The 13,433-nt window shown below is 41.2% G+C and overlaps 2 protein-coding genes across 4 annotated transcripts in view; one reads left to right on the forward strand and one right to left on the reverse strand.

Moving 5' to 3' along the window:
* The window catches only part of usp7 (ubiquitin specific peptidase 7), a 31,882-nt gene extending 28,958 nt beyond the window's left edge, over positions 1-2,924 (reverse strand). For all 3 annotated transcript variants that reach the window (XM_022756888.1, XM_022756887.1, XM_022756886.1), the window contains exon 1: positions 1,950-2,924. In XM_022756888.1, the coding sequence (XP_022612609.1) occupies positions 1,950-2,040 (91 nt within the window). In that variant the 5' untranslated portion in view covers positions 2,041-2,924. The remainder of the gene's footprint in view (positions 1-1,949) is intronic.
* Positions 2,925-4,748: 1,824 nt separating this feature from the next.
* On the forward strand, positions 4,749-9,746 carry cunh16orf72 (chromosome unknown C16orf72 homolog). Its single transcript, XM_022756854.1, has 5 exons — positions 4,749-5,101; positions 6,244-6,324; positions 7,045-7,112; positions 7,307-7,517; positions 9,422-9,746. Exons 1-5 carry the CDS (start codon positions 4,906-4,908, stop codon positions 9,736-9,738), a joined length of 873 nt encoding a protein of 290 aa, XP_022612575.1. The 5' UTR covers positions 4,749-4,905; the 3' UTR covers positions 9,739-9,746.
* Positions 9,747-13,433: the final 3,687 nt, after the last annotated feature.

Consider the following 13,433-nt stretch of genomic DNA (forward strand, 5'->3'; position numbering starts at 1 on the left):
AAAAAAAAAAAAAAAAAAGTAACTGCAATCTGGAGTTGTTTCTACTTCAGTATTTCTGTAATCGAATAAGATAAGCTACATATTGTGTGCTGCAGAATAACGAGCATCATTGCTTGTGAACAGATAATAAAATCACTATGACTAAATGACGCAGTGATGCTGAGGGCTCCCACAAGCCTCGACTCAGTCCAAAGTTGACATTAGTAAAAACTCAATAAAAATGTTGGTAGGACGGACGTTCTGTGAATTTGCGGTATCCAGGGGTGGCTCTAAGTCCAAATCGGACTAACAAAAACACAGATCATTAAAAATGGCGAGCTCCATGCCGTTTGGTCTTCCATACAATGAAGCAGCAAATCCCCGCGCTGCCTCTGTGCGGGCCTGGCTTACCGCAGCGGCGACTACCGTTACTTGCAAGCACTGCCACAAGTTTCACATCAAACACTGTCAAACATAATGAACATATAAACTAACATACAACTACGCCAGAGTATAATTTACATTCGGTGTATTAAAATGTCTAAATCTGTACTCCAATCGCTAAACGTGTTATACCAGTCAATTTAGCAAATCAGGATTGACGCATCTACGTTAGCGTTAGCTATCTAGCAAACACTAGCCTCATATTCATCTGCAGGCCGTTATTAGCTAACATTAGCTAGAATTACTTGAACCACCCAACAAATAACAATTAATGCTAGAGAAAACTATCGCCCAGAGGAAGTACATTATACCGTTAGACGGCCTTTAGAGACAAGTGAAAATATCTAGATAACGTGAGGCAAATATTCAAGGCCTAACATTCGAGCAATAGCCAAATCGAACGTTGCAAAATACAAGCCACCATTTTGGAACGCCACACACCCCCTCGGTGAGCATTAGCTCATCAGCTAACTAGCATGCTAGCCAGCAAATGAACGTAATGAAGTAGGCCTCGGAGCTAATTGGCTAGCTTACAATTAGCTATCCAGCTAGCGACGTTCATTGCGTTTCAACAGCTTAAGGAACAAATAGGGTAATAAAAGAGATACCCGGCAATGTACTTGCTAAACGTTTTAACAACTAAAACTAACCAGTCAAATTTACTTACTTCGCCTGTAAAGGGGCAAACTTGCAAATTTACCCCGTAGTTAACCGATATCGTTACTTTACAGGCCCACATATAATGTACAAGCCATCAGACATGATGCTAACATATATTCTGGAGAGGCTGGCGCAACGTTACCATGTTGAACGGTTATTAACGGACTATTTTCAAACGTTAACAGGAATATGGATAGCTAATCGACTGTAGATTCATTCACGAAATAGTCAACTTTGATGAGGAACGCGGTTGTCGATAAATCCCAAATTCAACCCAAAACTCACAGTGAAGTCAAAGTAGCAAGATTAATTTACCTAGCGATGGATCCATGTTAATTGCAGGACTAACAACTACACTGTTTACAAACATTTAGGTTAACAACAATCAGTGGGCCTGCAGTCCCGTGGCTGCATGTGGATTCTAAACGGCGATGGTTTGCAAAACTGCATTTGATAACTTGTTACAGCAGACGAGTGTTATCAGAACCTGAACGGAGTATTTTTTATAAAACAGTGGCGGATCCGAATGAATGATTTGTGTGGCTAATCTCTAGCAGTTCGGATGAACAGATTATTTTGGTTTCTCTACATGCAGTGGCATATGGCAAAAATACAGAGAGAAATAGGTACAAGCTCCAATCGCTTATAACGCAAAATGAGGTCAGCTCCACACAAGTATGCTGCAACGGACGCACAATCAGCAAAAATGCAGCCGGCTATCCTAGCTAGCTTCGGGCCTTCGTGTTTACTGTTAAATGGAGCTCAACTTACACAAATAAACATTCGAAGGTATCTCCTGCAGCTGTTAAGTGGTAACATAAAATAATGAAAAGTGCCCGTCCGCCTTTCTTGGGACGATTACTTACCTTCCATCTCCATGTCCTCTGGTTCGCTGAGCTGCTGCTCGCCGGCTTTCTGTTGCTGCTGCTGCTGCGTGTGGTGATGGTGGTGGTTCATGTTGGCAGCTGTTGTTGTGGTTGTGATGCGCTGTTCCCTGCTATCTCTGATACCCTCGACCTTGTCCAGGGTCGGCTCGGTGGGGAACCGGGTTCTGGACTGTTGGTGAGGTGCGGTAGGATGCGGAGGTGGGGCGGACAGGTCGAGCCTCGGCGGCCGGGCCTGCTCTGTTGCGACCTCGGCCTTGTCCGCTGTCAGCGCCGGGGAGTGAGGAGGGGAGGTCGGCGGGGGAGCGGGTAGAGAAACGCGGACGTATTTGCTCGCTATTCGCCCAATCTCGGCGCCTTTGGTGGGTGCGAGTTGCTGGCTGACGGCGGGGGGTGGGATGGATGGACCGGGGCTCCGAAGAGGGGGGCCCGCTGAAATTAGCTAATTCAATCCGGCTTTACCCCGGGAAATGTGGGGCAATAAGACAACTCACAGCACGACCTGCAGCTTGACGAACAAATACCCTGTTTATAGCTAGCGTTAAGCTACCTGACACTAGGCAGCCAACGGGTGATATAGGTACAACAACAATGAAAACAAAGGCTCATTTGCAATAGACACTCAACAACTTTCCCTGCGATATCCCCAGTCCGTGTGCTCCTCCGATTGTCCCTCGTCTGGGGGAGAGCGGAGGAAAAAGCTATCCATTCAAACCAGTTTCCAATACGGAATAGCACTAATGTTAATTTGGAAGTTCGCGGAGACGAGAGTTGCCACGGCCCGACATGAACCAATTTCCCCAAACCGCCCCTAAAACGATAAACGACAAAACGCGGCACCTCGTTGCATTTCTAGCTAACCCCTTGTTTCTTGTGAGGAATGTGCCCGGTCATACAACGTTAGCCTGAGCTGTGTGGTTCTCAACCCGCTCCTCCCGTGGTTTGTGATGTGTTGAGTCTGAGGTAAATCTCAAAATGGCGGTCGCGCTCTTCTCTGAAATGTCACATCCGCATGGAGATCCAAACACTGGCCCATCCCCGGCCAGGTTCACATTCATGTTAAATGATAGGGATCAGGCGTGTGCATATGATACACTGTGGAATAGAATATAAGTACTCACAACAATTATTACACGAATGAAAACTATAGGAATGGATTACAGGGCTGGGCATACTGATGACTATATGTTGAACTGGGGCCTCAATCAGTGATTTGACAATAAACGGTAAAAATCATTGCCTGATCGTGGAAACAAACTTAAGGGTAGAAATAAGTAATGAAGTTTACCCAACTGATTTCATTTGTAACACCTTATACTTTTTCTTCAGTAAACAGCAAAAATGCTATGCCTTTTTAACTGAGTAGTACTGAACGGGGGTTGTTATGCCTGCAAATTAAAATTTGAGCACACAAAAATATGAGCACATATGCGTTATATGAGTAATATCGGCTATAGCCTACTATGTGCAGCATATATCACCCATTAGATAAAATAATAAAAACAGTGTGGCTTATCCATTAAGGGGCATGGACCTTTTTAGAAGTGTGCTGCTTGTCACTGTAGGATCTTACGTTTTTAAGTAAAACATGAATTCAGTAGCATCTGTTATAGTTATTAATCCTAATGTATTCTACTTACTCAATACTTTTACTTGTATATAGTTGCTCATTTATTTACAAATGTATCTGATTTATATTATTTTAGTTAATATAAGCGTGATGCAGTCTGTTTCTGTGATGCCACTCAAGTTAGTCTGTGTTTACTCAAAAGTCATCAGGGACCCTCTTGGTGTTTCTCCCAAAGACCCTCTATTACTACAAAATACTGCATGACTGCATTCACGGTTAATTTAAAGTAGGATTTTAGTCGGAAAGTAGGAGGAAATTCCTGAATTATCTAGCCTGCAACCTTTTTCCTATATTAACGCTTTCACATATTTCGCTGTGGGACACGTGTAATTAAAATGAAATAAATCGTCATTTCCATTGTATAGGACAACCGACGTCCAATCATGAATAATGCCTTTATCAAGTGTCCATTATGTTACCAGCACATAGCTGGTCCATATCTGCAGTGCTGAAATCAGACCGCCCATGGCTGACACAGACAAGTCTTCAGATTTTGAGTATATGGCACCATCCGGTGGATAAAAAAAGTACTACACCCAAACGTGGCGTTAGATACCGTCGCAGTTGGGCTTTCTTATTATGACTGGCTTGCTCACTCCCGTTTATTTAATTTAACTTTAATTTAACTTTATGTTATAGTTATTGTTCGTTATCAAAACAATTTTAATTTATCATGTCAAAAACTCAACTATGTATCTATTTATAGATAGATATTTTATATGCGGTATGTTATGTATTATGTATATGTTTCGTGTGTCACTGAAGTATAGTAAGTATAATAATAATAATACACTTTATAAAATTTGTGATGCACAAAACATTATATTATATTATATTATATTATATTATATTATATTATATTATATTATACTATATTATTAGCAGTTTTCATGAAAAATGAAAACTCTCATGCAAGCTTTGTTGTGGGTAATTTTCACGGAGGTTCTTTTGTGTCAATGCTGTGACGGACGTACCGGAGACCCAATTGAATGATGAGCAAAGACCTCAAGCCCACCCTGCAGTGCTCATATGGCCAATTGTCGCTGACATCTGGAGTGATGGGCGGGATAAAGCGCATAACATGGTTGTTTGCGTTGTATATATACCGACGTCGGCAACTAGGAAAAACAGTTAGCTAAGCTCATCTTCACAGATGGCAGTAATAGGCCATAAGGCTGTACTATAGTGCGAAATAGTAAAAACGTTATTAGTATTAATGACTTTGATCACGTAAGTCTTTATACAGTCTCCATTTATTCATTTTTATAAGGATTAAAAGCGCATTTCCTTCGAGTTTTGGTGCGTTAAATGGAGGAGAAGAAGGAAGACGGAGACTCGGAGATACAGGAACACGGACCCGAGCACTGGTTCTCAAAATGGGAGCGGCAGTGTTTGGCCGAAGCGGAGCAGAGGGAGCCGAGCGAGGAAGAGGCCGACAACGACCAGGATAAACTGTGGCATCTTTTCCAGAACTCCGCCACTGCTGTGGCACAGTTATACAAAGGTTCAAACCAGCGCTTTCCGATTGCTTGTCCGTCTAGCGGTATCTACATTACCATCAAGCCTTTGGCTTGTTGGTTAGCAACCAGTCTATTTACCGAGCGTTACTGTGAACTAACGTTAGCGTCAGTACTAGTAGATTGCTAACTAGCTCATTAGCTAACTGGCTAGCCAGTACTGGGTAACGTTTACAGCTGATTTTGCAATACTAAATTTAGCTAGCTTATGCTAGCCAGTGACAAAAACAGTTATGAACTCGAATCTGGCATCATACACCCGTTTCGATCGTTAATCAACAACAGTTTGATTGACTGACATAATTAAAGTGTCTTAAGTTGGCATACATATCTTTGACAATAAGGTACCCTGTTGACACCAAGTTAGACAGCAGTGAATAGCTAACGTAACGTTAGCCAGGCTAGTTACAAAATGGCGATGGTAACAACAATCGTAGCTACGCGACATTCCCAGATGACAGTCTCCTGTATACTGTCAGTGTTACCGTCTGTTACACCAGACGCGATATGCTGTTGGAATGACCTATGAAGAAAAAAAAGTTAGGAGCACATTAAGTGTTCACTTGTTTTTAAACGCCCTGTTCGCTGCTGAGTGAGCAGTTTGTTCAGCAACGCGTAGCTAGCGTTATAATCACAAAATGGCGAGGATAATATTGGTTCGATGTGGAAATATTGGTTTGTCTACAATTTGCTTTGGCTGTTGTGTTCGCAGACATAATAAGTTCCTGTCCAAACTGATGGAGCTCATCTTATGTTATCTTATGCCTATCTATGTTTGGCATGTATGTTTGACATGTCTTTGCAACTTTACTGCTGAGAAGGCAGTTAAGTTGGTGTGTCGGTGCTTTCTTGCTAAACAAGCTGCTGCCAAGCTAGCCGTTCTAACGTTAGCGTTAGCTTACAGTTATTTTTATGCAAAACCCTGTCCCTGCAATTGTAGATGCAAGACAAAATGGCGAATGAAAATGATCTTCACCTCAACCCCATAATCACCAGGCTGTCGTGCTTCTCTCAGATGTTTTGTTGTTCTTTGGTCACATTAATCTTCATATCACAAATGTGCTTGCTTTTGAATTATGGCCACATGTCACATGTAAAAACCAACCATATTTTCCCTTTCCTCCCACAGACAGAGTATGCCATCAGCAGGGCCTGTCATTGTGGGTGCCATTTCAGAATGCTGCTACAGCAGTTACCAACCTCTACAAAGGTAACTAACCACATCACTCTTCTCTCCATCCTTGTGCTCTTGAGCAGGATTTATTGATTTGCTGACTACATCTACCGTTTTTTGTTTTTGTTTTTCTTCATTCCATCAATATGGACCCTGGCTGATTATCACTAGACTTGTAAAGGTAGACATGTTTTTATTGACAGGCCCATCCATCAAGTGGTAAACGACCTGGTCGTTATCACTCTTATCAGCTCCATATTGATCAGTCTGCCACAGGACTTGTAGGTTTTTGTATGTAAGTGAAAGACATGTTCGTTTTGGAAACTCGATTAAACAACATCAAGAACTCACCAGTGAAACAGAGGTGTTTTTGAAGTAATTAGAACAAAATTGGACTGGATTCAACTTGACTTAATTTGAAGTATCTTGCAAAAAAACAAAAAAAAACCAAGCCAGAAATAAATACACAATATACCTTAAAATCCATGATATTAGATTTCTTAAGTTTTTGGTCTTGAACCAACATATTGGTACTAATTATACATGTATGTATGTATGTATGTATGTATGTATGTATGTATGTATGTATGTATGTATGTATGTATGTATGTGTGTGTTTGTGTGTGTGTGTGTGTGTGTATATATATATATATATACACACACACACACACACACACACACACACACGCTTCACTTTGGAATATACATTTATGATTATGATGATTATTATTTCTATATCGTCTTTCACCAATGCAGAGAGTGTCGAGGCCCATCAGAGAAGCTTCGATCGGGGCATCCAAATAGGCCACCAACGCCGTAATAAGGTGGGTCTTGTTCTTCCACTACCTTTTGTGAGGCGCCTCAGTTCTGTTGTATCTGGAGAAATTGTACCTGCTTAATCATATTTGTTTGACAGTTAGCAACCAGACTATGTTAGTTTTACACAATGGGTATTTTTTAATAAAACAAAATTAAACCTTTGCTAACTGATGGATGGATCTCTTGCATTGGATTGCAGGATATGTTGGCCTGGGTGAAGAAACGCCGGAGAACCATCCGTAGGGAGGATCTTATCAGCTTTCTGTGCGGCAAAGCTCCACCACACAGAAGTAGCAGGGCCAACCCCCGGCTGGCCATGGTGGCCCCCAGTCGGGCTAATTCACCAGCTGAGACAGGCTCATCTGTGGAAGCAGACCTCCAGCCCTTCAGGGAGGCCATAGCACTGCATGGTAAGAAAAGCTGAGTGCAAGCCTGGCTCACAGCTTGCACACCAGTGGATATTAGACATTTACTAAAAACCTTGATTTACAACGCAGGAGGCATCTACATTGTTGGATAGAAAATAAGTTGTATTGCTAGTCTTGTTGTCCAAGCACTAAACTGCAGTATGCTGGTTTGTGAGTATATATGAGCGAGTGCACTTATCCTCTAGTCATCACTCTGCCACATGTGGCTCAGATAAGAGTATGTTGGGTGTGTAAGTATTGGCCAATGGTGAGGAAAGGCCTCACGTTGTTGGCCCCTCCTGTGTGTTATTTGTTTGTGAGAGCAAATGTCTTGCTAAAACGAAAGCCAAGTAGTTTTTAAACATGTAGATGCATCTATTTCTATTTGTGTATTCAGTTGCATTGCAGTAGGTTGGTATTTCTGGTGTACATCTCTGGTTTGTTGTCTGGTCCAAATTAATATTCAGTACTTTATCTAAAGGTCTTCACATTTTAAAGGGGCCATTTTAAGGTGTTGCTGAGGTTAGGGCGAGTGATGTTAGGCATTTGGTGGTTTAGGTTTCAGATACATAAGTTCAGTCTGTGTCAGGAGGTTTCAGTATGTCTCCTTTCTCAGTTATCACATATCTTTTGCATTTCACTAGTGCTGTTTGTGTGTGTGTGTGTGTGTATTGGGACCAACAAAATAATTTTGATCTGCTCATTAAATCATTATTTAAACATAGCATTTCATATTTCTATGAACTGTATCATTGACTCTCATTGACAATTAGGTTCCAGATTTTTTTCCCAGTGTGGTAATGCATACAAACGTTGTTTCTAACAAATCAGTGGCACAAATCAGTTGTTGTGTATTTTCCTATCATCACCACTGTGGTAAAGACCAGTGTAACATCTTTTGGATTAAAAATGAGTTAGCTGCTTCATGAATGCAGTACATACTTGACCACAAGTAGACAGCTCTTTCATTCTTAAAGATGTGGGATAGAAATGGTTTCTTAATTGGTTTACCAGTGTGGCTTGAAGTTGCACCTGTCACTTCCCATGTTAAGTCACAGGCACTGCAGCCATGCATGTTTTTATTGCAATGGGAGTAATTTTTTCTCAAGTTTTAGTATTAAGTGATGACTTGTGTGTTTGTGAGATGGCTGCCTCAAATGCTGTTTTGAGGCAAATGTCCTAACAATGCCGTTCTGTAGAAGCTTGAACCTTGTGACCCTTGTTCTTGTCTGAAATCCAAAATGAATAACAGCCTGAGCAAGTGACTTGAACAAAAGATGAAGTCTTGTCAAGGAGCTGCTTACTTGCTGTGAGCTTACCCAGCCACATTTTGATAGCCCTGGTTATATCTCTGAGAGAGAGAGAGAGAGAGAGAGAGAGAGAGAGAGAGAGAAACCAAAAGTAGCATACCATTTACATCTGTAAATGAGATCAATACTTACAAGCTTTGATCACTGATTTCATAAATTTCATACAAACACACTATGTTGTCATGCTGGAGGGTAAACGCCACTTTGATCAGACAGTTGCCATTTGGTGTCACAAATATGAGTATTGGTTTGATGCATCCATGATGTGCTTGCTCAGTTGTAATTCACTGTTGCTTGACTCAAAAGACCCCACAGACATGCATATGGATATGACACAGGACATGTATATGCATCAACCCTGTAAATGTTGAATGTGTAGCCTCCTTGGAAAAACATTTGACAGGACGCTGTGGTAACTTGAAATTTTTAAAAGGGTAATGGGTAACTTACCCCATTAAAAAGGCAGTAAGTAATGGAGATGTATGGTTGTATAGCAGTAAATTGATAACTTTTTTTTACCAGATAATTTTTTAAAAACTCAGATCATCATGTTCTTTGTCTTTTCTTCTCCATCCTGTCTCCTTCTCCTTCCACCAGGTCTAAGTGGAGCCATGGCAAGTATCAGTGTGCGCTCCGGTGCTCCAGGTTCTCCCACACATGTGAGTGGCAGCAGCAGTAACGGAGGCGGTGCTGGTGGAGGTGGTTCTTCTGGCTCAGGGCCAGTGTGCCGCAGCAGGCGTAATGGGCTTCAAGACGTCGACCTGAACACTTTCATCTCAGAGGAGATGGCACTGCATCTGGACTCTACAGGCTCTGCCTCTGCTGGAGGGGGAGGAACCAGGAAACGAAACTCCACCCAGTGTAGTGATGTCATCACAGACTCACCCACGCACAAACGCAACAGGATGATCTGATCTGCTGTTTGCCTGTGTGTATTAGGGGGTGGGGGGGCCTTCAAAGCCAAGGCTAGGCGAGGGGGATGGATGGGCTTATGGGGGACAGATGCGCAGATGGACAGACGTTTCGGATGCCTGGCTGTGCAAAAGAACCCGGGCTGAAAATGAAAACAGTGACTGAAGGTTCTTAGTTCAGTCTAATCAGATGTTGGATGAATTCTTTTCCTTGTCTCCTTTCCTGACACTATTACTACAAATCATTGCTCTGCAATCAGAACACTTTGTGTGAGTGTGTGATTGAGTGTAAGAGAGACTGGGAGGTCTGGACGACATCACACACTTCTCAGACATCGCTGCCCTGGAAAGGAGACAACGAAGGAACCAACTCATTCTGGGATGCAGACAGTTCTCAAAGGGGTGAAAATGCACTGTGCTGCTTTACAAGTAAAAAGCCACTTGATCCTTGACACATTTGTGCCCTTCCCTCCCTTAACCTCACTCATCCTCACCCACCACCTTAATAAGGAAGTGAGGGCCATGATCAAATCGTCTCACTCAGTGAATCGAGTTGCTCGCCAAATGTTGGACCCAGCTCTGTCAGAGACTCACCTCTGCGTCAAACAACCCACCTGTTCTTTCTGTTACTTTATCATTGCAGCTCTTAGTTAACCATGCCTGTCTGTCAGTGGTGGAGCTAAATTGCCCAGTAGGAGTACATCTGTGGCATCATCCTGCCTCATCTGTCGCTTGTAACCACTTGCATTTCTCTGGTTACTAGACTGACGGCATGTAACTACCAATAGCAGGCTATTGATGTGGACATTTAAACCATATTCTCTGCTTCAACAGTGGCTTGATTTAGTTCAGCCAATCACCCTTTTTGTTTTTAAACCACCAGTGTTAAAGTATTTGGTTTGTTGCCACTGTTTGCAGCAGTGATAGCCAAGTTAATTTAGCATTTTCTCCACCTTGGTTTTTTTTTTTTTTTTTTTTTTTTTGGGTTTTGGATTATGTAAAGAAACATTTTTTTTTTTTTGTTGTATACAGCTTCTCAGACAGCCCATTTGCTGACTGTGACGCCCTCTTCCCCCTTTACCCTATACTTATTACAAAAGCAGCTGCTGTTTTATGTGATTGTGTGATTATTCTGATGAGTTGCAATAAGGATTTTTGCACTTAGCTTTCACTTCCAACTCATGCAAACAAATCGGCTCTTCCATTGTATCCCAGTTGTAGCCTTGTCCAGCCCTAAACAGACCCCTTGTGGTCAGTCCACACATTACTTACCTGTTGGTGCTTAGAAATAGTTAACACTTAATATGACTAGAAAAGGAGCTCTCGCGCACATCTCTAGTTCCGAAAACTCTTCAGAAGTGTTTGATCAAGTTGCGGAGCGTTTCTGTGTGTGGGCTCAACTTGTATTCAACGACTCGGAGTCCTTCCCTGTCTAACAAATAATTTAACTTATTGGCGATAATTGGTGCTGTAAAGAAAGCATACATCACAGAAATGTTCTTACAAAGGTAGTGTTTCCCTACAGACCAACCAAACATGCCAACCAGTGCACACAAGTCACTGGATGATGAGGCTACAGTGTTGGATTGTTGTTGGCGAAACTGTCTACTTTTTGTATAAGGGGTGCGTGCATTAATAAGACCTGAATGGGTTTTTTGTTTGTTTTTTTTTTCTCTTTTTTTTCCCCCCTTTTTTCAATTTTTTTACTTGGTACAGGATGATGCAACTCGGGGCTTGTTTCATTCTTGAAATGGTTGTTGCCTTCCATCCTTCTGTGGGGAAGTAGAGTAGGAGACACTGATATCACATGAGTCAGAAATGTGGGTATATTTAGCAATTTGTAAAGTAAAATAAACTGGTACTGTACTGATTTATGTCTCATTTTAGGGTATTAATGAAAGATTATTGGAGTTAAATCTAAACTTGTTTGTGAGCATAGTACACTCAGTTGTTGGAATATGCTTTCTTTTAGCATAGGAAGCTAACAAAAGTGTAAATGTTTAATAAAATGTTGTCTAGTTATGAAACCAATTATGGATATTTCCCCTGATGCCCTGCCGTAGTAGTGATACAGTAAGTTGTCAGTGAGCTGACTGGGATATAAAACTCAACTTTCTGCCTGTAAATACCCACTGTAGCTGACTTGTGAGATGCCAATGTTTTCTTCTCTTTTTCCCAATTTTTGTTGAGCTGTTCACTCCCCTTCACCTCTATAACCTGGAAAGTAGGTTTTCTTTAGTTGTATAAAGCATGCCAGTTTTTAACTTCTGTTACATTTTGGTCACAGATTTCTTTTTTTTTTTTTCTTTTTTTTTTTCACATATAGGTTGGCTTTTATATTCATACATGATCGCTGGCTAGTCAGTGAAAGAAAAGAACCAGGCTGAGATTTGCTGATTCTGTCAAAATGAGCTCTGCGTTTTAAAAGTTGCATAGGAGTGAAGAAACTGAATGGGACTGAAAATGTAAACTCCATATTGGGAAAGTGAGATTTCATTCGTCTACAGAGGGCCTCTGATTGCTGTGAAGGAAGGGCGACAAGTAATCAATCCATGTTGAGGCCGTTCGGCTCTTGGTTTAAAAAAAAAAAAAAAAAAAAAATATATATATATATATCTTTTGCAAAAAAGGCAAACTGTCGGGTAGCTTCAGCTATCACAAGTTTAGTGACTAATGTAACATAGGAAGGATCCATGTTTCTTGAATAGGAGATTTGCCCTAAACGTTGCATTTGGAGTCCATTGAGTTTTAGTCTCTGGGACTCAACCCTGTAGAGTCCTCATGGCAGAATACAGTGTTTGGGGCACCAACAAAAGGACTGGATATGGAGTGAATCCTGAAGACTGACTTGACTGCCGCACGCTCTTCATTAAATCAGAGGAATGCATTTTGAATATTTTAGTTTTCTTTCCAGACACTTTTCTTGCTGTTATGTGTCTGACACTCCACATTGGCATTAGTAGCATTGCTGACTGAAACCAAATTGTGCGTTTAGCCACAAGTTAGTAGTTCTAACCTCCCAGTGTTTCTGTTGCATGACAACATGTCAGTTTAAAGGGAAGGTGAGAAGTGTCTGCTGACAGGAAAAATAAACTAAAATTCAGACTATCAAATGGGAGTTTTTCCAAAGGCTCAACTAAAGAGTTGGCTACGAGCAGGATGGTGCTGTCTTTCAAGCCCACTGTTCCACTTGCAGCGTTGACCCCCACTGTTTAGCCTGGTTATAATAGAGGGGGCACTTTGTGTTTTTCTTTTCTTCCTCTGAGCCAGTCACAGGCCTTCATCCACATTGTTTCAATAGGCTGACTCATGCCACGTGTCTTTGGAGCCAACACTATTATTAGCTGTTTCTTGATACTTATTTGTTTAAAAAGTAATAAATGGCTAATCTATATACTTAACATTTAATTGTTGGTATGATATATGTGGTTCACATTGTAAAAGAAATAAAATCATTGAGTTGCAATTGGATGGACTATGTTTCATTAAAAAAGAAAAATATTGCGAGTTTTGTTTTGTTTGGTTGCTTTTAAAAATTGGATTGGCTTAAAATTTTATCCATAAGAGTTCCCTGTTAACAAGTCATACAGACATTTCATTTGATAACTTGAACTTATGGAAATGAATTAGGGTAAGTCCCATTTTCTAGAGTGATCAGTTGACAATTTTTGCAAAGTAAATGAACAAACACTTCAGAG

Source organism: Seriola dumerili, unplaced genomic scaffold, assembly GCF_002260705.1.
Source record: "Seriola dumerili isolate Sdu_G_001 unplaced genomic scaffold, Sdu_1.0 BDQW01000260.1, whole genome shotgun sequence".
NCBI lineage: Eukaryota > Metazoa > Chordata > Actinopteri > Carangiformes > Carangidae > Seriola > Seriola dumerili.

Coding starts and splice junctions, on each gene's coding strand:
- cunh16orf72 (XM_022756854.1), top strand. CDS start 4,906: ATGGAGGAGAAGAAGGAAGACGGAGACTCGGAGATACAGGAACACGGA. Junction 5,102..6,243: donor TGTGGCACAGTTATACAAAG/GTTCAAACCAGC, acceptor TTCCTCCCACAG/ACAGAGTATGCCATCAGCAG. Junction 7,518..9,421: donor GGAGGCCATAGCACTGCATG/GTAAGAAAAGCT, acceptor TCCTTCCACCAG/GTCTAAGTGGAGCCATGGCA.